This window comes from Grampus griseus (genome assembly GCF_964374135.1).
Source record: "Grampus griseus genome assembly, chromosome: 5".
NCBI lineage: Eukaryota > Metazoa > Chordata > Mammalia > Artiodactyla > Delphinidae > Grampus > Grampus griseus.
Window position 1 is genome coordinate 134,747,639 of NC_138998.1, and position 23,845 is coordinate 134,771,483.

At 48.4% G+C, this 23,845-nt stretch overlaps 1 protein-coding gene across 1 annotated transcript in view; it reads left to right on the forward strand.

The window, feature by feature from the left end:
• The window catches only part of DOP1B (DOP1 leucine zipper like protein B), a 108,080-nt gene that overhangs the window by 33,126 nt on the left and 51,109 nt on the right, over positions 1-23,845 (forward strand). Inside the window, exons 4-14 of the mRNA XM_082655204.1 lie at positions 175-345; positions 5,858-6,047; positions 7,788-7,886; positions 8,236-8,359; positions 10,285-10,394; positions 11,010-11,124; positions 13,800-13,920; positions 16,824-16,943; positions 19,230-19,332; positions 20,064-20,255; positions 22,740-23,424. Coding sequence (XP_082511330.1) covers positions 175-345; positions 5,858-6,047; positions 7,788-7,886; positions 8,236-8,359; positions 10,285-10,394; positions 11,010-11,124; positions 13,800-13,920; positions 16,824-16,943; positions 19,230-19,332; positions 20,064-20,255; positions 22,740-23,424 — 2,030 coding nt within the window. The remainder of the gene's footprint in view (positions 1-174; positions 346-5,857; positions 6,048-7,787; positions 7,887-8,235; positions 8,360-10,284; positions 10,395-11,009; positions 11,125-13,799; positions 13,921-16,823; positions 16,944-19,229; positions 19,333-20,063; positions 20,256-22,739; positions 23,425-23,845) is intronic.

A 23,845-nucleotide genomic window follows, 5' to 3' on the forward strand; every position in this document is an offset into this window, starting at 1 on the left:
CTGCCTGCTCTGGGCCAGCAGTTCATGGTGACCGTCTCCTGACCAGCGAGCACCTCCACCACCAGTGTGGATGGCTGGCTGGCTGCCTTTGAAAACCCCCTTGGGCTGGCCAGTCGCTTGGAGCTTCTGAGCACGTGTCTCATTTTCCCTCCCCTCCCTTTTTCTGTCCTGAAGCTGTGGGTTGTTCCCTCTTCTGGCACATGCAGCCATGTCGGTGAGGCCCGTGCTGCTTGGCCTGTACGAGAAGTACTTTCTCCCGCTGCAGAAGCTCCTCCTGCCAAGCCTCCAGGCCTTCATCATCGGCCTGCTGCCCGGCCTGGAAGAGGGCTCGGAGATCTACGACAGGTGGGTCTCATCCAGAGCTGACGGCTGTGCCCATCCAGGTGGGCCGCCCATGCGGTTTGTATTTTATTTCACTGCTGTATAAGAAACAGGGACAGCGGGACTTCCCTGGTGGTGCAGTGGTTAAGAATCCGCCTGCCAATGCAGGGGACATGGGTTCGAACCCTGGTCTGGGAAGATCCCACATGCCGCGGAGCAGCTAAGCCCGCACGCCACAGCTACTGAGCCTGCGCTCTAGAGCCCGCGAGCCACAACTACTGAGCCCGCGTGCCACAACTACTGAAGCCTGCGCGCCTAGAGCCGTGCTCTGCAACAAGAGAAGCCACCGCAATGAGAAGCCCGTGCACCACAATGAAGAGTAGCCCCCACTCGCCGCAACTAGAGAAAAGCCTACACGCAGCAACGAAGACCCAACGCAGCCAAAAATAAATAAATAAAAAAAATTTAAAAAAAGGAAATGGGGACAGAAGTGCAGAGAGCCATGAAGCAGGGCGGGTTGATGTTTACATTTCTGTGACGGTCTCCGCCTGACGAAATACCGTGTGTGCCTGGGAATTACCTCACTTCCAGGTGAGGGTCAGAAGGTAAGAAAGTTTCCTGGAGTCGCAGTCAGTGGGCAGCAGAGATGGGCTTCTACTCCCCATATGTCACATTCTGAAGTCCTCCTCCCTCCTGTTATACGAGGCAGCTTCCAAGTGAAAAAGCAAGGCCACGTTTCATTGATGGATAAGCTCAAAAAGGGGTGAGGCTAAGCAGGATAGCTTTTGACAAGTTTCAGAAGCACCTTGGAGAAATTTGTCCAACTCATACGCATAAAAGTTCATGCAGTGGTGTGTGTTTGTTTTGGTCATTGCTTAGGAACAGGAGAGAGGAGAGAGGCAGTATCCATTCAGATTGAGTATACAGAGTGTCCTGTTTTTCTGGAGAATCATGATGTGAGAACTCACTTCCAGCGTATTAACTATTCTGAGTGATTGCTGCAGTGATTAACTTCTGTTCATAGGACCCATTTTCAGAGCCCCCGTACAGCCTGACTGGGAGGTTTAGAAACCTGTGTGCTTGCAAGAGTTTCCATTTGACTACACAAGAAACTGCTCAAATTTTCCCCATGCCAGAGGCCCCGGCCATGCCACCCTGGCCTATTTGGTGTCGGCAGTGACCGGAGGGTGCAGGGGGTGTGGAGTGGAATCTCACAGTCAATCCAAATAATCAGAATGGTTTGTGGGACAGTCGCTGGTGACCAAGGGTGCATTAAAGTCACAAGCATCTGTGCTGGGATTGGATGTGCATTTGACCGTTGGGAGCTTTCACACAGGGCAGGTGGTGGCCATCCACTTCCCAGGGGGGAATCCACCTCGGCGGTGCACTGAGTCACTAGCATCCACTTCCCTAGGAGGCAGGGCCTGTCTCATTGCTGTTTTAAACCTCGCACCATGCCCTGAGGGGCTGGGTAGGTGTGTGCGTAAGGGAACAGTCAGGGCCATATGGGGTCAACAAGAGGACCTTTACCAGACTCTGTTTCTTGACTCTTAGTCTCAGGCTCTTTCTAGAGTTCTGATCCAGTCATGTTTTCCTAACAGATGTTGTATATAAATGCTTTTCTCCCATCATCTGAAGATGAACACATCAGCTCCCAAAGCATATTGCAGTTTTTTTAATCTGTAAGAGTGAATCACACCAGGAGCATGTCAGTAGTTGGGGTATTGTCATGTGTTCTCCTAGTTGATAAACAAATGTTCATTTGAACAGTCGCTAAAGTTGCTTAACACGGGTGTTTTCTCCCAACATTGTGATCTCTTGACGTTGAACCAAGAGCTCAGTGAAGCTGCGTGAACCACTGAGTAGAGGCAGGTGTGACAGAAAGCCAAGCCCGGCGACTGCAGCCCTCAGAGGTAGGAGTGACTGGCCTTCCGAGGTGGAGGCTGGGCTAGGGTTGTGTGGTCTCAGAGCACGGCAGTCGGGTGACCGCACGTATCCGTGTCAGTTTGAGAGAGTTCAGCAACGACTCTTCCCCAACGTGCATAGGAATTGAGTCAGACACCCTCGACCCCAGCAAATACTCTGCAGAGACAGGAAGTGGGGGGGGGTCTGGGTGTGGGGGTTCGCGATGTCCAAGGTGGTGGAAAAGGCTAAGGGGTGAGTGAGTGAGTTTGGGGCTGGTGAGGACGGGTGACTCAGGGGTCTTGTGGAGGCGGGGACAGTTCCTGATCTGTTCTTGTCAGTGAACCATAAGGGAATGGAAATTTTGGCCAGTGTTAGGACTCGTTATTCCCCCTGGCTTTCTAATAACCCTTTGATGTCTGCAGATCACTCCTGGCCAGAATTCCTTTCTTAAAGTGCCCAAGAAGTAGCCACACAGGTTGCTGTGTTTTGCTGTACGGAGAAAACAGGATTAGTGGTATTGGGGGCGGGAGAATACTCCACTCTTGTTCTGAGAAGACGGAGGAGAGGTGGAGGTTTCCAATGGTTGGAAAGCAGGCAAAACCCGGCTCCCCAGAGATGTGCCTTTAGATCAGTGGCTCTCAGCCCGGGGTGGTTTCTGTCCCCCAGGGGACACTTGGCAATATCTGGGGACACTTCTGGTTGTTACACCTGGGGCGGGGAGGGTGCTACCGGCATCTAGCGGGTGGAGGCAAGGGGTGCAGGTGAACTTCCCACAGTGCACACGATTGCCTCCACAGCACAGGAGCGTCCAGCCCCAGGGGGCCACAGGGTAGAGGTTGAGAAAGCCCAATTTAGATAGTAATTGAAAAATATTTATTGACCTTTCTTTTGGCTGACTCCAGGCACCATGATGATGAGCTCTGCTGGGTCTAGAGCTTTCCCCCCCTTCTTTGACACATATCCGACTATGGTGGTGCAGAGCGCTGTTGTCACTGCCCTGCTTGTTCAGATGGTCACACCCCGCGCTGTTCGGTCTTGGGACAGCTCAGCTTTCCACGAGGGTCCATTCGGCAAGTGACCGCAAGGCCAGAGTCGTGCAGCGCCTGGGGCTCACGGCGCACGGCCTGTGTCCCTCACCTGCTATCAGTTGAGTAGAGGAGAGCGTGTCGGTGTCGTTAGAATGGGGTCGTGTTTGCAGGGGGCACGAAAGCAGCAGCCAGGGTGGCTGAGGAAGGACGGGAGGAGTAGGGATTGGGGGTTGGTGTGTGTGTTTTGTTTTGTTGATTGTTGGTTTTAAATAGAAAAGATTACCATTCTGGACACTAAACTGCACACTTACTTTGGAACTTCACAACTGAGGTGCTATGAATAATTCTTATTTAGTAGAAAGTTACTTAGTTTTTAACCCCAGTTATCTTGCTCTTTACTTTGCTCTCCATAGCAAAGTCCTGTCATCATTGCCATTTTCGGACCTGTAGCATCATTTCAATTTTTAATATCCATTAATTTTTAGAATAAAATGGGAATCTTTATATTTATATATAAAGCTGTGTTTCTTTAATAAAGAAAACTAGCCAGTGTTCTGTAACTATTGAAGAAAGGATAGCATAAGTGGCATTCCCCAGGCTCCTGGACAGTGGAACCTTTCTACTGTGGAACAGCCCAAGTGGCCAGTGTTCCGTGGAACGTACTTTGGGGATATGCTGTCCTAGTCAAAGGGGATGTGATAGCAGTGCGTGCATTGTCGTGTTTGCGTTGGGTTTTAGCTAAGCGGTGGTCTTCTGGGATCCTGGAGAGAGGCCACTCGGGGGCTTCCTAAATTACTCTGTTGCTGTGGGAATCTCTCCCTAGCTCAGGATCATGCTGTCTGTCCAGAGGACACAGTGACCCATCTGCCCGACTTACTGTAACCGCAGCTGCTGAATGGCGCTTCTGCCCCAAATTAGGGCCTTTATTTGGTTGTTTTCAGAGCTGGGCAACGATAAGCTCTATTTGTTTGCTCAGCCTTGATAGAAGACCCATCGGTACCTTTAGCCACTAAACCATTCTGTGTCCTTCTTCTAAACATTTGGGTGTTACTTGTGCTTCTTCATTTTGTTTTTTTCTCTGTATCTTTTGCTACAAATATTTTATGAGTCAAAAAGAAGGCTTAAGGAGACTAGGTTTAGGGAGAACAAAATTTATTTTTTATATCAAAAGGTAGTAGGCATTTTTTGTATGAAATGTTTTAATATACACGGAAGTGGTTATTAAAAAGTAAGCTGAAAACAGTTTGGTGTATAGTAAAAGGGAAAGAGTGGCATTCATCTGACAGTTTTTTCAGGTGTGTGTCAGACGCTCATCTGGGCATTGGGGGGTGTCAGCCAGCAGAGCAGACTTAGTGGTGACGGTGGCTGTGTGGCCTCAGCATCAGCTGTTCTCCTGTGCTGAGTTTTTGCTCAAAGACTCTCAGGTATTTTCACAACATTTGCATCCCTTTTCCCTGCCATAGCTGAGAGCTGAAATGCACAGAGGTTTCACTTCTGTGCAAGTGAAATCCCTTTGTGGGAGTTTGCCTCCGCTGTCGTATCGATAGATGCTATCACCCGGCCTGCAAGCTTTGTGTTCGCAGTCGGCGGGAAGGTGCCCCGTCAGCTGCAGGTGCACCCCGAGCGGAGAAGGGCCAGGCCTCGGTCAGTGTCAGTGGAAAAACAAGCCCGCACCCACTGATGCTGCTGCTTCTGTGAGGACGGCCGTGAAATCGCTGATGTCGTGTCACGGGAGACCTGGATAAAGATAAAGAGGCGAATAAATGTTGGTCGTCCGCAGGAGGGCTTCCTGGAGTGGGAGCCGGTGTATGGAGGTGCTGTGGGCAGAGTGATGGGAAGTCGGCTCCAGACCTTCTGGAATGTGCCGTGCGGCAGGAGGCCCAGGGGAATGTTGTCCCCAGTGTTTCTAAAATCCGGTGTCACTGGGCACATTTTTGGCTGTGCTTAGGTCGGGGGTGTCTTTATCATTACTTAGGTCTTCAATCAGTCACACTAGCCTTTGGGTTTTTTTGTTTGTTTGTTGTTTTGCGGTACGCGGGCCTCTCACTGTTGTGGTCTCTCCCGTTGCGGAGCACAGGCTCCGGACGCGCAAGCTCAGCGGCCATGGCTCACGGGCCCAGCCGCTCCGCGGCATGTGGGATCTTCCCGGACCGGGGCACGAACCCATGTCCCCTGCATCGGCAGGCGGACTCTCAACCACTGCGCCACCAGGGAAGGCCAGCCTTTGTTTTTTTTTAAATGACTCCTCCTACTTTTATACAGAATGGCTGATCTGCTCATCCACTTTGGGCAGTGGAACCTGTAAGCACCACGTAAGCGCCACGGCATCCGCAGCAAGGCCGGAGGCGGAGACGGATCTCTGCCACAGGGTGACACAACCGGTCAGATGCTGCCTCCTGGCCAAGAAGCCGCACCCCTCGGTGACATGTTTGTTTTAGCAAATTCAGTTTCAGTGACAGCCAGCAGGTGGACAAACACAGAAGGGCGAGAGATGGCAGCATCTCAAAATGAGGAGGAAGATGGTGCTTCCCGGCCAGGGAGAGAGCGCCGCGCCCGTGAGAGCCCGCGGGATGCGCCCTAATTCTATGATCTCCCGCCCACAGGACAGACGCGCTGCTCCTGAGGCTGTCCCTGGTGGTGGGCAGGGAGGTCTTCTACGCTGCCCTCTGGGGGAGCGTCCTGGCGAACCCGTCCATCCGCCTGCCCGCCTCGCTCTTTGTGGTGGGCCACATCAGCCGGGGCTCGCCCGGCACGGAGCAGAAGTACATGCTGGGGACCGACTACCAGCTCACGGTGGGTGCTCCCGGTGGCGTGGCGTGGTGGGCTGGCTCCCCAGCACTGGTGTCACCAGGGTCACGGGGCGGGGGAGGGGGGAGGGGAGGGGAGGGGCAGCGGGAAGCAGAGGCGCTTTGAGGTTGGGCAGGCGAGGAGGCAGCATCCCTGCGTAAGCCGCGAAGGCGGCGTAGGCTTCTAACACCTGCGTCACGTTTGTGTATTCACGCGAGGAGGGCCCTCCGGGAGGCCCCGCAGCTTCCACGTTACGGGTGGCCGTCGACGGCGCTCCGCGGAGCCTGGCTGGGGTCCGCTGTTGAGCCACAGCCTCGTTTTCTTCCCCTGCCCCTGTCACACCGCCCACTGCCCGCACAGTAGGCTCGCTCCAGCTGCTGCCGTCATCCCTGCCGCCCTCCTCTCCTCTGGCTGCGCTCACACCTAGGTTGTCCGTGCCCAGGCCCCTCTTCCCAGGCAGCGACCTGCCTTCTCATGACCTTGAAGAATGGGAACTTCCCAGATCTTTCTCTCTTTTTCCCAAACTTAGCATTTGTTTAATGGCCTGCAGTCTGTCGCCACCTAGTGGTGGACCCAAGGCTTTGAAGTTAAAATGTTCGGAAACTGAATCCGTCATTAACAAAGTTGCACTGATTACTTACCCCTCTGAGTACGTTCCTCTTTGCAAAGTGGGAATAATAGAGCTTCCTCATGGGGCTCTCAGAGGAAAAGAGTGATGAAAAGGACCTCTGCTTAGGGCAGAGGAGACCCTCAGTAGTCACGTTCCCTTCTTCCCTGCCCTGTCAGTACCACTTCGTTTCTTTCTCCGTTTTCGCTGCCCTGCCTCAGCTTCTTAGGTCTCATTCCTGGACCATCATGTAATTTTCTAACCGGTTTCTCCCCGTCCAGTCCTTTTTTGGTTGCTAAGAGATTCACTTTGCTAAAACATAGCTTTGCTCAGATCTGTACTGTGCTTGCAAAATACCTGTTTCCTGGAGATAAAATCCATCCTCAAGAGTATTCTAACAGTCCGCTCCCAGCTCACCAGATGCTTCACTCTCCACTTCAGGCCCAGTACACTCCCAGAGCTGGCTGCTTGGCCTGGCACGTCTGTGATGCTGTCTTTGCTCCAGCCAGCCCCTCGTCCTGCGCTCACGGCCTGTCCCTCCTCTCCCCCGTCTCAGCGAATCTCCTGCCTGTATTACAAAAAACTCAGCTCACCCCCAAAGCTTCACTGTTCTCCCCAGTTGAAAGATCTCTCCCTCTCTTCTTCCCGGTTCTCATAGCTTTTTGTTACCACTTGTCTTATGGCTCTTATCTGTTATGCAGCTGTATTACATCTATCTATGCTCAGAAAAGACACCCAAAATGTCTGCTTAATTGGTTTGGAGTCCATTTGACTGACTGTCTTTGAAGTTTTAGTGTAGCTGAAAGTTCCTGTTGGAACCTAAATGTATTTGTTTCTGGGATTATAGAATTTGAGGTCTTAGGATCTGACGATCTGGTCCAGACCCCTCCGTCTCTGAGATGGAACAGTGAGGGCTGCAGCTGAAGGTCTTCCCGATGTCACACATCGCCCCCTAGCGTCTGGAGCTAGAACCAAGTTTCCCATATTTAGATCTTATTATTCTGTTCCACACGATATAACACGGTGGTTTCAAGATTCCCAGGAAAAGTTTTTTTCATTTTTATGACTATAAAGAGTAGCCTGCAAACGATGTCCAGTGTCTCGGGCATGAAATGTTCGTGGCTTTCTGTCTTTTGTAGGTAAAGTCCTTATGTGCATCCCTGCTGGACTCAAACGTGCTGGTGCAAAGAAATAACCTGGAGATTGTCCTGTTCTTCTTCCCTTTTTATACCTGTCTGGTAAAAAGCCGTTTGTGTTCTTCGAGGGGAGTCGCTGGTCTTTCCTGAGGCCGTGGGGTAGACGGGAGAGGTCCGAGCCGTCTCGTCTGGAGGGGAGGGCAGCCACTCAGTGACCACTCTTCGCTTTCAGCCATTCAGGGTCCTCGGTCATTTCTGTGAGGGTGGTGTTTCCATAGCGAAAATTGAATAGCCTCTTTCCCTGGGCAGCGTGTGAAAAACCAACCCCTTTTGAGAACCGCCTCTTTAAGATAAAGCTTTTGTAGACTGGTAAGGAGGGGTCACGTGTCGGAAAGCCGGCGATTTACTATGTCATCTCCTTGCAGTATAGTTTTCTCTTTCCTCCTCATAGGATTCCAACGAGAGAGCCATCCCCCTGCTCAGATCCGACATGGTGCACATCCTCTCGGCCGCCACCCAGACCCTCCTGAGAAGAGATATGTCTCTGAACAGAAGGCTTTATGCGTGGTTACTAGGTACTGAGTAATACGTGGGAGGTGAAAAGTCAGAGTTAAGGTGACACCTTTGAGTGCTGATTTTTGGAATAAAGTCGCAATCTTGTTGATCCATTTCTGAATCACTAAGTGTGGAAAGATAACGCGGTGACTGAATTGGCACTGGTCAGCTGAGTTCTGCTGCCTGCCCCGCAGCTTTGGTTATTTTGCAGCTGTTACATAAAAAAACAGAAGTAATGGGATTTTTTTAAATGTTAACCGAATTCCATTTTAAGAAGCTTGAAAGACAACAAAATGATGGCTAAGCCTTATTCAGGGAGGAGTTTCATGGGATAAGACTGTGTGTGAGAAAACACAGAAACATGGAATATATGTAAAAGAAAGTTTTGTCTGGATGGGAACGTTTGTGGCATTGACACATTTCGGGAGATATTTGGATGACTTTGGAAGAGCATGAGAACCCTGGTTCATGTTTCTGTGAGCATGTGTTCTTGTGAACAGACTGCAGACCTGTAGGAAAAGAGCCGTTGACTGTTGGATGGAAGGCTTCAGGGGGACAAGTCCAGGAAATCACAGGGCCTAAAATTCCCAAGTCTGTGTACCTAAGAGAAGGTGGTTTACAGAGCGATTGTGAAAAATCTCCATAGTTTTTTTTTTAGAAAGACTTTATTTTTTTAGTACAGTTTTAGGGTCACAGCAAAACTAAGAGGAAGGTCCAGAGTTCCCACCTCCTCCCTCCTCCCCGCCAAGCACGGCCTACCCTATCACCGGCATCACCCACTGGAGTGGCACGTTTATTACAGTCGAGGAACCTACACTGATACCTTATCGTCACCCACAGTCGGCTGTTTACACAGGGGTTCACACTTGGTGCTGTGCATTCTGTGGGTTTAGACAAAGGTATAATGACATGCGTCTACCGTTATAGTGTCACACAGAGTATTTTTTTGCCCTAAAAATCCTCTGCTTCTCAGCTTTTTTTTTTTTTCCAACCCTCATAGATCTTCCCATACCAATGTCAGAAAGTCCTCTTAACCTTTCTTCCCCTAGTTGTAAAACTTCCAGAAGTCATAGCACAGAAGAAGGGTTTCCAGAAGGATATTCACAGGCTCTTTGAGCATTTTTGTTAAAAGGATGATTTTGTTAAATGCATGGCTGCCTTCCAGTGGGGCTCGGCGCACTGTATGTAGACAGGACCAGCTCCGACTTGCTTAGCCACGACCCCAGGGGTCCAGACTCTCTGCTTAGAAAGATGCTGTTCCTTGCCCTGAGGACCTTAGAGACTTAACCAAGGCTCAAAATGAGGGCATGTGGTTGAGAATACCTTGATTTTTTATGTAGTGCCATACAAATAAATACTGGTTTTTAAAAATGATACTCATTCTATTAGATCCTTGTAACCACACTTGTCAAAGACACTCAGGATGAATTCTTGGGGTAAACTAAATTGATGCCCGTTGAGATGGAGTTCTGCCTGTCTGATCCCTGGCCCACCACTGTCAGAAGAAAATAGGTCTCGGTTTTGCTGGATCTGATTTTGGTTTTCTGTTGGAGGAATTGTATTTTTAATAATGTCAGAGCAAAAAAAACCCAACAAAACAACACAAAACCAATAGGGACTTCCCTGGTGGCGCGGTGGTTGGGAGTCCACTTGCCGATGCAGGGGACACGGGTTCGTGCCCCGGTCTGGGAAGATCCCACATGCCGCGGAGCGGCTGGGCCCGTGAGCCATGGCCGCTGAGCCTGCGCGTCCGGAGCCTGTGCTCCGCAGCGGGAGAGGCCACAACAGTGAGAGGCCAGCGTACCGCAAAAAAAAAAAAACAAAAAACAAAAAAACAAAAAAACCCCAAACAAACAAAAATGTCAGAGCATGAGACCTTTGCACAATAAGATGTACTTTAAATGTATAGATTTCTTTACAGCTCATGGTGCTTGTTCTTTTATAGGTTCAGATATTAAAGGAAATACCATTGTGCCGGAATCGGAAATCTCAAATTCTTATGAAGACCAGTCCTCGTATTTTTTTGAGAAATATTCCAAGGATCTTTTAGTTGAGGTAAAGGAGCATTTCTGGAAAGTAGATCCCAATCAGGGCATTCCTGACCATGGTTCTTCAGTGGAGTTCCTTGTGGGACCTCAGAAGTAGACAGGGGGGCTGTTCCTTGGTACACGGTTGGGAAAGTCCCGTGTATGGTTGTCCCTTGGAATCTGCAGGAGATTGATTCCAGCAGCCCCCTACCCCACCCCACCCCCATGGATACCAAAATCAACAGATGCTCAAGTCCCTTATATTTATAACTTGGCCTGGTCTTTGCATGTAACCTATACTCATCCTCATACCTTAACCCGTCTCTAGATTACCTATGATACCATCTCTAGATTACTTACGATATAAATGCTTTGTAAATAGTTGTAGAATACAGTGTAAATGCTATATAAGTAGTTGCCAGTGCACGACAAATTCAAGTTTTGCTTTTGGGAACTTTCTGGAATTTTTTTCCCGAATATTTTCAATCTGCAGAACCCACGATATGGAGGGCCGACTGTAGTCACCTCGTGCTGCATGACTGCTTTTACTTCTATCCCAGAGCATTTAACAACTAGAACAACCAATAAGGTCATACTGTACTTTATATAATACCCTAATATGTGGCTTTAAAAAAAAAAACAGGGTCTGGCTGAGATACTGCACCAGAAGTTCCCTGATGCTGACGTAGAGGAACGCCACCACATGTACCTGAAGCCTTTCCGCATCCTTACCAGTCTGCTTGACAAGCCAGAAATAGGTAACATTAGATGAGCTTTACCATCATACACCATTAAAACGCCGGTGAGATACAATCAACGTGTTATTTAGAATACAGTTTAATCTTTGGAAGTTCAGAATCTTGAAGTAGTTTAGTCATGCTGTGTGTTTCAGTTTTCATCATCTGGGCACCACTTAAAAGTTTTGCACAATTACTTGAACGTTTTTGTGAAGAAATTATAATACCTTTGAGCTGTTGTGCTCGTCTGCGCGCGTGCCTGTAGGGCACATACAGTACTGACCTTGTGAGAACGTTTCTTCAATCAAATCATTTCTTCAACTGAGCCTTGATTGTATTCTGAAGCAAATAGGGGACGTTCCTCCATCTTCTTGCCTTGTGACCCTGGGCAAGCCCCTTCTGCTGTTTGGGCCTCACTGTTTCCCTCTGTCAAATGAAAGGGTTTGAACTAGACTCTAGTTCCAAAAGGGTCACCCCTTATATACCGTGGTCCTCTGGGCACCCATTGAGGAAAGTGACCTTCTCTCCCTTCCTTTAAAAAAAAAGAAACTGGGGCTTCCCTGGTGGCGCAGTGGTTGAGAGTCCGCCTGCTGATGCAGGGGACACGGGTTCATGCCCTGGTCCGGGAGGATCCCACATGCTGCGGAGCGGCTGGGCCCGTGAGCCATGGCCGCTGAGCCTGCGCGTCCGGAGCCTGCGCTCTGCAACGGGAGAGGCCACAACAGTGAGAGGCCCGTGTACCGCAAAAAAAAAAAAAAAGTAACTGCCCCAGTATCCATTCACTGTTAAGATCTCAACATCTCATCCCTTGAACACGGTAACAAGGAAGGAAACCCCCTTCTCCGTGGGATTCATCCCTGATGGCATCATCTGAGCGCTCAGGACGTGCCCACTGTCCGGGTGCCGTTTGCAGAGAACGAGAGCTGAGGGTGTTCTTTCAGTTCCTCCTCCCTCTGGCCTCAGGATGGGGACCCTTTGTTTATGCATTCAGAGACGGGCGTGGGGCATCTGTGCAGCAGGGAAGGTGCTAGGCTCTAGGTGTACAAAGGGAAACAAGGCCTTCTGGTCGAGGGAGACGGAAGGGAGACTGAGGTCCTGGTGTGTTTTCACTGTTGTTAATAATAATGGTGACTTTTTTTGAGCAGTTATTTTGTGCATCGTTAATACGCATCTCCTTGCATACTTCTGTACCTCCAACAACCCTGGGGTAGATTTTCTTACTGTACACATTCTACAGAGGGAGAGACTAAGGTTGAGCAAGGCGAAGTCATTTGCCAGGGGCCACCCAGGAACTGGGACTCAGACTCTGAAGTCTGTTTGACTCCAGAGCCTGAGCCCTCTTTGTCAGGACTCTGGTGCTTCCTTAATGGCCCTCGGACGGCCCATCCCGAGATGCTACTCATGTAACACCAGTGAACTTGGGTACCAGGACAGGTGCAGCCCTGGCTGCTCTTGACCAAAGTCAAAGCACGAAGAAGCTTTTGTGCCTCCAAGCTCCACCCTTGGAGATGGGTGTTTTACGTCAAGGCCTTGACGTGAGCCAAGTAAAGCACTGAGCTAGCTTGGGCTCCAGGTCATATTTTCTGGAGGGGGGGGTGGGGGTGGGGGGGGTGGGGGGGGTGAATGGCAGGCTTCTGCCCCATCCCAGCAAATTCGTCCTACCTGATAATTTAGTTTTCCAAGGAAAGACACACTTGAAGGGCAAAGGAGTGGATTGATAACGTAGACTAGAAGGCATAGGAGGGTCATAGGTCAGTCTTATCTGTGCTTTGGCCACCAGGCTTTAGCCACGTCCTCATTTCTTCCCCTGGAATCCTGACCACAAGCTTTCCTTCACTAGTAAAAAGCATTTGGCGGTGTTATGCTATAGATAAAATACACCTGGAGTTTATCGTGGAAAAGAGACCTTTTGTCTTTGGAAGCGTAAGAGTTTAGATTATTTGCTGATTCCTTGTTTGACAGAGCTTTTGTTTTCTCTGAATCATCCTGTGTTCATTCCTCTGAATACATGAGTGGGAAGTCACGCCCTCCCTTCAGGCCTGCTGGTTGATGTTTGTGGAGCAGAAATGTCCAGCTGCCTTCCAACTGCCTATCGGGCAGGGTCCAGTTCTTTTGTGCCATCTGAGGCTTTTCTGGGCTGGTGTTATTTCTTTTGGTGTTATTCTGGGCTGGTGTTATTTCTAGCTCATCAGTTAAAGAATTCAGAATAGGAAGTTGCCCTACTCTGTTGGTGCTTCTGTGGAGTGACGGTCTCTGGCCAGGCAGTCTCTGCACACTTAAAACATTTAGCCCACTCCCTGCCTCCTTCGAGAATCTTCCTGGGGCAAGTTATTCAGGTCTGGGCCTCAGTCCTCTTGTCCCCTTGTAATCGGGACAGCCTACCTGATTGCATACCTGGTTCTGTGGCTATTGTGAGGATTAAGTAAGTTAATAGTTATAGAATGCTTAGAACAGTGGCCAGCACACAGTAAGCGCTACAAAAATGTTGGCTGTTTTCACAGATGTTATTCCTCCAGCTAAAGGTGTCATTGTCGCAACTAAAGTTTCCATACATTTAAGACTATATAAATTATCTATGTGTTAGATAGAGTTACTCTCAATACGCTTTACACGTTTGTCACTGGTTTACAATGGATTTTTAAGAAAACATTTTGATTATTAATTTATTTATCTGGACATTTCCTTTTCAATTGCAGGGCCTCAAGTTGTTGAGAATTTGTTCCTCGAAGTCATCCGGGCCTTTTATTCTTACTGCAGAGCTGCTCTCGGCTCTGATCTTAAACTGAGCTACACTCAGAGTGGAAATTCACTGATAAGGTACTGGTGGGGCTTCCAACTTCACTCTTCCTCCCTCCCTAATGCCATGATTTTTTTTCTCTGTTTACCATAAATTGTGAAGTGCTCAAGAAAGTGGGGATGCAGAGGGTCAGGCCACGCCTTAAAATAACCTGTGCTCTTAATCGATATGAATCGACTCTTCCCTATTGAATATTGTGATGATTAAAAGGAGTTTGATCTTGTCTCTGCCCCACACTGGGAAGTACAAACCGTATTTACTGATCAGGTGTGAAAAGTTGCTCAACAAAGGCAACTGGGTCTGGTTTACAAGTGGTGAGTGACGGGGGGGAGGGCCGGCGGGAGGTCAGATCAGGAAGTGGGGCGAGTGGGTGTGGGTCTTCAGGAGACCAGTCAGAAGGGGGGTAGCAGGGAGCAAGGCGAGGGCACCCCAGGGGCATGAAGGCGCTCTAGGGCCCTGGAGGCAGGGTGAGTGGGGTTTGGGAGACAGCAGACGTGGCGATAACTTTAGTGTGTAGTTAGCCATCAGCCCTGTGTTTTGTTCTGTCTTTGTACTTCCTAAGGTAGTACAACCTCTTCCTTTTTACTTTACTCTTAATATGATTTCCTCCTCCCTGACTCGGCGTTGGGTGTATTAAAAATTTAAATCGATTAGAAGATTTTTCTGGTGTATTAATTGTAAGTGTACCAAGAGTCTTTAGTGTTTGCTTTTTTCTAGCAGAATGAGAGTAGTTTATTGTTTTCCTGATATGAAAAGTAATACATGTTCATGGTAGAGTATACCAATATTTGAAGGCATCACGGGAAAAGATATTACCCATAATCCCACTGCCCTTCAGAGAAAAACATACAACATTTGTATTTCTTTTCAGATTTTCAGTGCATAAGTACACAGCTGCCTATCATTTATTTTTAAGGTGGAGTTACAGTACCTGTTTAGTTGCCTGTTTGTTTTTTTTTAATGCAAGTTGTGAATAGGTCTACACTCTTCTCCTGGAGGATAGTGGTTGCCTTTAAGTCCTCAGTAAGGAGTTACACTTATTTAAGAAATCCTGACTGATTGACCAATCTCTTATTGATTGACTTTTGGGCGGTTTCCACTTTTTCAATATTTTAAAATTGATCTCAGAGAGGCAGCAGCAGTAAGGGGTGGCTTGAAGCAAGATCTTAGTTCCCTGCTCAGGAATCGAACCTGGGCAGCCTGGATGAAAACCAGGAATCCTAGCCACTAGACCAGCAAGGGCAAGAGACTAGACTCAAATTTTCCCTGGCTCTTGCCTCCGTTTGAAAGCAAGACTGTTTCAAGGAGGCAAAAACTGTAAAAGCAGGTGCAAAGTTTATTATTAGAGGCACAGCACGACAAGTGGGAGAGCACACAGAGAAACCGTTTATTTAAGTTTCTTTTTCCACACCTGACCTGCCCTAGGACCCTCCCCGATATGTGTGTGCAGCTTTTTTCCAGGACGGATTCCAGCCCAGAGGTCCATGGCGGGGGCCTTGGCATCACCTATTGTGGGGTGGCGGCCCCTCCTTTCTGACCCCCAAGGAGCCTTTCTGCGCACACGCCATGTCTCCCTTGCCCCAAGGATGGGAAATATGTGACCTCTCCATCTTTTACTCAGACAGGGTTTAGCCCCTCTCTGTTCCTGCCATGACTGTTATCATAAAGTGTCCTCAGGAGACAAAGCCTGGCTGTTTACTCCGTTTCTGCTGTTATTTCTCTTTCGAAGTGCAAACAGGAGGCTGGATGTAAATGCCTAACCTGGAGCCCATCTATCTCCTGTCTCAGGAAATGCAAACAGGAGGCTAGTTGTAAGTGTCCAGCCTGAAGCCCACCTTTTTCCTGCCCCAACAAATGTAAACAGGAGGCCAGTTGTAAAGGCCTAGCCTGGAGCCCATCTATCTCCTGCCTCAAAATGACATTGTCATGATATCCTTATGCCTACATCTTTTTTTTTTTTTTTTCCTGGCCGAGCTGTGCAGCATGAGGGATCTTTGTTCCCCGACCAGGGATTGAACCCATGCCCCCTGCATTGGAAGTGCAGTGTCTTAACACTGGACCACCAAGGAAGTCCCCCTTTGCCTACATTTTTGTGTACCTCTACAAGGATTTCTGTAGGATAAATCCCTAGAATAAATTTCCTGAGTCACAGAAGATGTGCATTTAAATGTTAGCCAAATTTCCCTCCTAAATGGCTGTACTATGTTATTCCACCAATAGTGTATGTAATTACCTATGGTTGGACTAAAACTGGTTTTCCATATAACATTCTTTTTTACAATAGCTCTTTTTTCTTTAATTTATTTACGTATTTATTTATTTGTTTTTGGCTGTGTTGGGTCTTCGTTGGTGCGTGAGGGCTTTCTCTAGTTGCCACGAGCAAGGGCTACTCTTGCGTTGCAGTGCATGGGCTTCTCATTGCGGTGGCTTCTCTTGTTGTGGAGCACGGGCTCTAGGCACACGGGCTTCAGTAGTTGTGGCTTGTGGGCTCTAGAGTGCAGGCTTAGTAGTTGTGGCGCACGGGCTCAGTAGTTGTGGCTTGCAGGCTCTAGAGCGCAGGCTCAGTAGTTGTGGTGCACGGGCTTAGTTGCTCCGCGACATGTGGGATCTTCCCGGACCAGGGCTCGAACCCGTGTCCCTGCATTGGCAGGCGGATTCTTAACCACTGCGCCACCAGGGAAGTCCTACAATAGCTCTTAAGCTTACTTCTGAGGGAATGGATCAGTATAAATACTGTTTAGGATGGCACGATGCATTCTCTTCCCTATATAAGAACAGTAATACTTTTTATCTATAACCGAGTTTGTCAGTCTCTCTAGAAATAAGTTGTAAATGGTACAATGAATTCGTTTTTCAGACATGGCATTCCCGTAATACAGGTTTTTTCATAGATATATTTGTAAATATCCCTCTTCTTTTACAGTACAATAAAAGAAAACAGAAATGCCTCCGAGATTGTTAAAACAGTGAATTTGCTCATCACATCCCTAAGCACAGACTTCCTCTGGGATTACATGACAAGGTGCTTTGAGGACTGTTTTAGGTAAGCCTCCAGTTCACGGCTTGTGAACATGTGGGAAGGAATTGAGGGTGTCATGGTTTCGTAGCTGCTTGTTGTGGTCAGATTATACTTAACTCGCTAATGCTGGGTCGTCTCTGCTGAGTACACGATAGAATTCACTTAAAATCATAATAGAACTAAAAACAGTGCCATTGAGAAGGTTCACATGATACTGAAGCTTCCTCATTGAAGTCGAACTTCAGAAACTCGCCTGTGCATTTTCTGGTTGGGTTCATCTAATCGGCTTTCTTTGCATGGTGCCCTTGGAGCCCTAATCTATTCAGGAAGCTTAGTTTTGTGGTCCTGGGACTGGAAAGAGTGCTTTTGAAATCATCAGTCATCTTAAATTCTTATTGAAATTGGTGTGTAACTGTTCAGATGAAAGCATTCATGTTCTAAGCTCCTATAATCAGCTTTCCCGTCACTTTCAATCTGGTGACTTGCACCACCTCCAAATTGCTGGCGGTGGCGTGCTCAGGACAGCAAACTTCCCTGTGGAGTCCTTTCCCGTGTGATTTTTGCTGTGAAGGAGGACTGATGTAATCTCTCAAACCCCATTTTGTCCTGTGAGTCATGCTGTGAAACTTCATTCTTGTCACGTCCTTTGGACTGCTCTGTGTTCTCACAGTGTCTTCAGTACCTGCAACTGTAATCAAAGCATAACTTATTAACGTTTGCCGCGGGCCATCCCCTGGACACCCCCAGGAGAAGCAGGGCCATCCATCATATAAGAAAGAGGAGCTCAGAGATGTGAAGTACCTTGTGTGACATTGCACAGCAGATCGGCAGCAGCTGAGATTAGAACCAGGCGTGCCCGACGTCCCAGCTGCTCCTGCCATGCCCTTTGCCTCGTCTGGTGCCAGGCCCCAGCAGGTGTTCAAACCTGTGATGAGTAAATTAATTGTAATCGGATCCACGGCGGACAGCAAGGCCATGTTATACTGAGGCTAGAGTGTATTTTGGTCAGCTTAGTTCCATTTCAGAGTTACGAGGAGTGCTTTCTTTAAAAAAAAAAAAAAATTAACTATGAAACATTCCAATGTAAGAAAGGATGGGAAATGACGTCAGACACTCATGCACCCATTGCTGAAATTATAGACCACACTTGATCATTGTTTTTCACATCTTTTTTATTAAAGGAATAAAATGTTGCTACCCAGATAGAGCTAACTCCCCACCTTCCCAGCACTTTTCCCTCCTTTCATCCCAGCTTTCATCACTGTTCTGAAATTCATGTCTGTCCTGTGATACCTGTGTTTTTATAACATGTGTACCCAGAAATGATATAGTCTGTTTTGTCTGTTCAAATTTTGTATAAATACTATCAAGGTGTATATAACTTCTTGCAATGTGTTGTTTTGGGGGGTGGGGTGTGGTCCACAGCCCTTTGGAAATTTATATACACGTAGTTCATTCATCTTAGGTATAGTAGTCCAGTGTGTGAAGAAACCAGTTTCAGTCTTTTCATTGTTGCAACTAGTTCTCTGGTGACCGTGTTGGTCCTGTCTCTTTACACACAGATGCATGGGTCTCTTCAGAGCAGGCACCCAGCAGCAGAATCTCCCAGATGTAGTGGTTACAGTTCTTGAGTCCCTTACCAAGATAAATGCCAAGATAACTAAGCGATAATTTACAATGAAGAAAATTAACTCAGGTTGAATCGTACTGTGATAGCTAGACGAATCCAAAATTACTGTTTTGGTAACTAGTATGTTGACTTTGTAACTTACGTATCCAGTTGCCTACTTCTTGAAAAGGAAGTGTTGAGCTTGAGAATAAGATAAGCCCAGTGGAGTTACACTTCTCTGTGGGAGCTGAGAATTCTAAGCAGCTCGTGGGGATGAGCTCCTGGTGACATGCAGGGAGCTGTCTCTGGTTGCTCTGACAGCAAATTGAACAACTGTCCTGCATTCTGTCACCAGGCCCTTTCCCCGGGAACATGCCTTTGGTTTGGGGCTGGGGGCCTGGAATTGTTGCTGTTGGTAGCTCCAGATCTGCTGGGTAGGGAATCCCACGTGGGCATGGACCACCCTCACCTGGTCTGATGAAGTTCAAGTCAGAGTGAACCTGTTTTGGAGACAAGCAGATTCAAGACTTATTGACACTTGTCTATGTTAGATAGTTTTTGGCACCAAAGCTTCATTATTAGAACTGCAGAAGCTGTCTTTCATTATGGTTGAAATAGAATAAAGCGACTTTATTGGAAATCATAGGAAACGCTTGAAATTATTATAAGAGAGTTGTTTTTCTTTCCTGCGACTCACGCAGACCCGCAAAGGAGAGTCACGCTGCCGGGAGACGCGTCGGCGCCCCCCCGACAGTTTCGGAGCTCTGCACCCTCCTTGTGTTCCTCCTGGACGTGATCCCCCTGGTAGGTCCTTTGCTCTAAGGAGATGGCCCAATGCTGGCTGTTACTTACATTCTGATTAGTGTTGTTGGCCTTTTTATGAACCTAAACTTACTGAAGAAGTAGTTTTACCTAAATACATAGCACTGTGTTAATGTGTGTTTCAGCATGGAAGATGTAGCTGGATGTTGTCTCTTTTAGGTCCTTTTAATATAAGGGCTTATAACTTTTGAGCCAGTTGTAAGTGGGCTGAGCTGAAGTTATGGAAACCAGATGATGAGCTGAGTGTCATCCATCCTAAATAACAACAGTTATTTAAGAGTGAGAGTTAACGTATGTCCTTTTTTAAAATTTTTATTTATTTATTTGGCCGCGTTGCGCGGCACGCGGGATCTTCGTTCCCTGACCAGGGATGGAACCTGTGCCCCCTGCGGTGGAAGCACAGAGTCTTAACCACTGGCTTGCCAGGGAAGTCCCAGAGAGTAAATGCATTTCTTAGTTAAAGTCACAGCCTTGGCTAATTTTCTCAAAAGAAATTGATTTCTTTAATATAGAAATAAATGTGGCGACTATTTTCTGCTAGAAAGAGGAAAGCCACCTGAAAGGAGAGGAAGAACGTCCACTGATTTATTTAGATCAAAAAGAAATATTATTTTGTTTTCTGATTTGGGAATTAATGTGAAACAAACTTATGCTGTAAAAAAAATTTGAATTTTCTACTGGTTACACATTAAACCCGTGTCTCTGTTTCACAGGAACTTTACTCTGAGGTGCAAACCCAGTACCTCCCTCAGGTGCTTGGCTGCCTGGTGCAGTCTCTGGCCAAGGAAATGGAGGCGCTAAGCTTACCTGAACTCACGCACACCTTGAAGACATGTTTCAAAGTGCTCAGCAAGGTCCAGATGCCGCCTTCCTACCTGGACACGGAGCCTGCAAGTGGAAGCTTGGTACGTGCTGGGAGGAGCTGAAGTGGTACTCTGGGCTGAAGGAACCTTGTACCTTCCCGCGTAGGGATAAAGACTAGAAGATATATCGGTAATATCTAAAACACGCACCTAAAATCCTCACACACTTCATAAAAACTTTTAGTGTGGGAGCAACCCCCGGTCGTTTCACCCTCTGCCCTGCTACTTCCTGCTGAAGCCCATCAGTAAGCTAATGGTTAGACACAGCTCACCGTCCAGACCTTTCTGTGTGTATGTTTGTATACATGTAATTTTGTATTTTTGGTTTTTTTTGCGGTACGTGGGCCTCTCACTGTTGTGGCCTCTCCCGTTGCGGAGCACAGGCTCCAGATGCGCAGGCTCAGCGGCCATGGCTCACGGGCCCAGCCGCTCCGCGGCATGTGGGATCTTCCCGGACCGGGCCACGAACCTGTGTCCCCTGCATCGGCAGGCGGACTCTCAACCACTGCGCCACCAGGGAAGCCCTGTGTTTTTTTTTAATATAAGTGAGAGAGTAGTCCCTGGGGCTGCCGTAACAAAGTGCCACACTGGGTGACAAAATAACAGAGTTATTGTCTCACAGTTCTGGAGGCCAGGTGTCCGAGATTAAGGTGTGAGCAGGGTGGTTCCTTGTGCGGCTGTGAGGGAGACTCCATTCCATGCATCTTGCCTGTCTTCTGGTGTTTCACTAGTGATCTTTGGTGTTCCTGGGCTTATGGACGCACCTCCCCAATTGCAGCCTTCCTCTTCACACGGCATCTTCCCTGTGCGTATATGTGTGTGTCCAAATTTCACCTTTTTATAAGGACACTAGTCATATTGGATTAGGACCCACCCTGATGACCTCACTTACTTGATCATCTGCAAGAACCCTATTTCCAAATAAGGTCGCGTTCACAGATGCTGGAGGTTAGGAGTTCAACATCTTTTTAGGGAACGCAGTTCAACCCATAACATACATTATTCTCTGATCCACTTTGGTTTTCATCCAAACACTATTTGGAGGACATCTTTCCATATCTGTGTTCACAGAGGTATCTTACTCTTTTCTCATTTCTGAATGAGAGTCTATGGTATGGCTTTAAATTTCTTCACCTCTTCCCCTATCGAGGTTATTTTGGTTATTTCTAGTTTTTCACTGTTACAGTGCTGCAGTCAGCATCTTCGCACAACCTGTTCTCAGGGCTGCAAGTGTTTCTGAGGGATCAGTTTATAGAAATGGGTTGCAGTCAAACCCATTTCTTACCTTAGAAAGATGCTACCAAATGGTCCTCCAAAAAGACTGTAAGAGTTATGGTTCCACAAGCAGTCAGAGGCCCATGGTCTTTTTTTTTTTTTTTTCTTGCGGTATGTGGGCCTCTCACTGCTGCGGCCTCTCCCACTGCAGAGCACAGGCTCCGGACGCGCAGGCTCAGCGGCCATGGCTTACAGGCCCAGCCGCTCCGCGGCATGAGGGATCCTCCCGGACCGGGGCACGAACCTGCATCCCCTGCATTGGCAGGCAGACTCTCAACCACTGCGCCACCAGGGAAGCCCCGGCCCATGGTCTTTGAATTATTTTTATTTTCTACTTTGTTTAGGGATTTGAAAATTCTGCCCTTGAAATCCATTCGGTGCAATGGCAGACAGGTGTGCAAACAGACTAAAAAAGCGAAGCATTCCTGAAAGACAGCTGTGTGTGTTGGTTAGTGCTGGGGGCAGATGCCTGCCCCATGGGGCTTGCATCTCAGTTTGCAAATTAATTACAGACTGTTGCTTCATTCTCTAAGTTAGTCTTTTTTTTTTTCTTCTTTTTTCCTAGCTGTTACAGCTGTTGGAAAAAAATATCCTAAAAAGGTTGTAAGATATAAAGTTTAAGCATGTGTAGTGTACAAATATAAATAACACTGTGTTTCTAAAATTGCGTGATACTGTCTCAGTCTTCCCCGAAGAGCACAGTGGGTCAAATGCTGAAAAGTCTTCAGTTTAATGCCGTATGAGCTGAGTAACAGTATGAGAGGTTGATTCATTAAAGGTTGAAGTGTCATCCTTTTGGAAAAGCCACAGAATATATACACGCATATATATGTGTGTGTGTGAAACATGTACGGGGGTAAACACTTTGTTCTAGCTGTCTCCCCTTGTTTCATTCCTTTGTGCCTTTATTTTACACTCAGCCCAGTTTCCTCATTCATATTTTTACATCTGGCAGAAGCTGTTTTTAAATAACCCTGTTGGACCCTGAAGGGCCTAAATAAATAAAGTGGGCTCAAAGCCAGCCCACCCAAAGAGCACAGGGCTTGGCCAGCCGCCTCGCTGGGCCGGCCGCCTTTCTCCTGCCCCCTGCGTGCCCTCTCCATTGCATTATACACGTGTACACACGGATCCTCTCGGGGCAGAGAACTGTGATTTTGAAAAGCAGGGAGGACGCGTTCGTAGCCTGATTCAGTTGATGTTTGAATCCCTTGGTCTTTCGAGATACACGGTACAAACTTCCATTTTTTGCAGAGTCCAGTCAAAGGTGAAAACGGTGAAGTAATTTTAGGCACAAACGCAGTGCTTCCTGGTGATGAAGACGCTCCATTTCCTCCACTTAAATCTGAAGACAGTGGCATCGGCCTCAGTGCTTCGTCGCCAGAGCTCTCTGAGCACCTGAGGGTTCCCAGGGTTTCTCCGGACAAAGACGACGTCTGGAAGAAGGGCGGCAGCATGCAGAGGACGTTTCTTTGCCTCCAGGAGCTAATTGCCAACTTTGCCCACAAGAACATTTTTGGAGCACAGCTGACGGCATCCGGAGAAGAAACCAAGTTGGCAGAGCCCACAGGCCCGAGGGAGGAGGGTGGGGTGCGGGGCACGGCAGGCAGCGACTCGGGGAGGAAGAGCTCGTGGGAGGCCAAGCCCCTCGGTGGGCCCCAGTTCAGGCAGATGCTCTCGGACCTGTTCACGGTGCGAGGGTCTCCATTCAAGACAAAGAGCTTGGAGACGCCCTCGCCCCTGCCCAGCAGCCCTGGCTGCAAGGGGGAGGAGGAGTGGGCCGTGGACCAGGTGGTCCTTGACCCGGGGAGTCCGAGGGAGGACTGCAGGGAGGCCTTCGCCGCGGCCTGCCACCTGCTGCTGGACTGCGCCACCTTCCCTGTGTACCTGTCCCAGGAGGAGACCGAGCGGCTCTGCGACGCGCTCTTCCAGCTGCCGGGTAAGAGGGCGGCCCGGCTAGAGTCCCGTGGAGGAGCCTTGGGACTCGGGCAGTGGAGGTTTAGAGACGAGCTAAAATCACAGCGGCCGAGAAGGAACTGTGTGCCACGTTTGTTTCCTTCCTGGTTTTGTAGTTAGCCTGTGTGGTTTGGATTTGTCTCACCAGATGGGAAATTGATGAGGCGGGGTCTGTATTTTTTTTTTTTTTTTTTTGCGGTACGCGGGCCTCTCACTGCTGTGGCCTCTCCCGTTGCGGAGCACAGGCTCCGGACGTGCAGGCTCAGCGGCCATGGCTCACGGGCCCAGCCGCTCTGTGGCACGTGGGATCTTCCCAGACTGGGGCACGAACCCGTGTCCCCTGCATCGGCAGGCGGACTCTCAACCACTGCGCCACCAGGGAAGCCCCGGGGTCTGTATTTTTA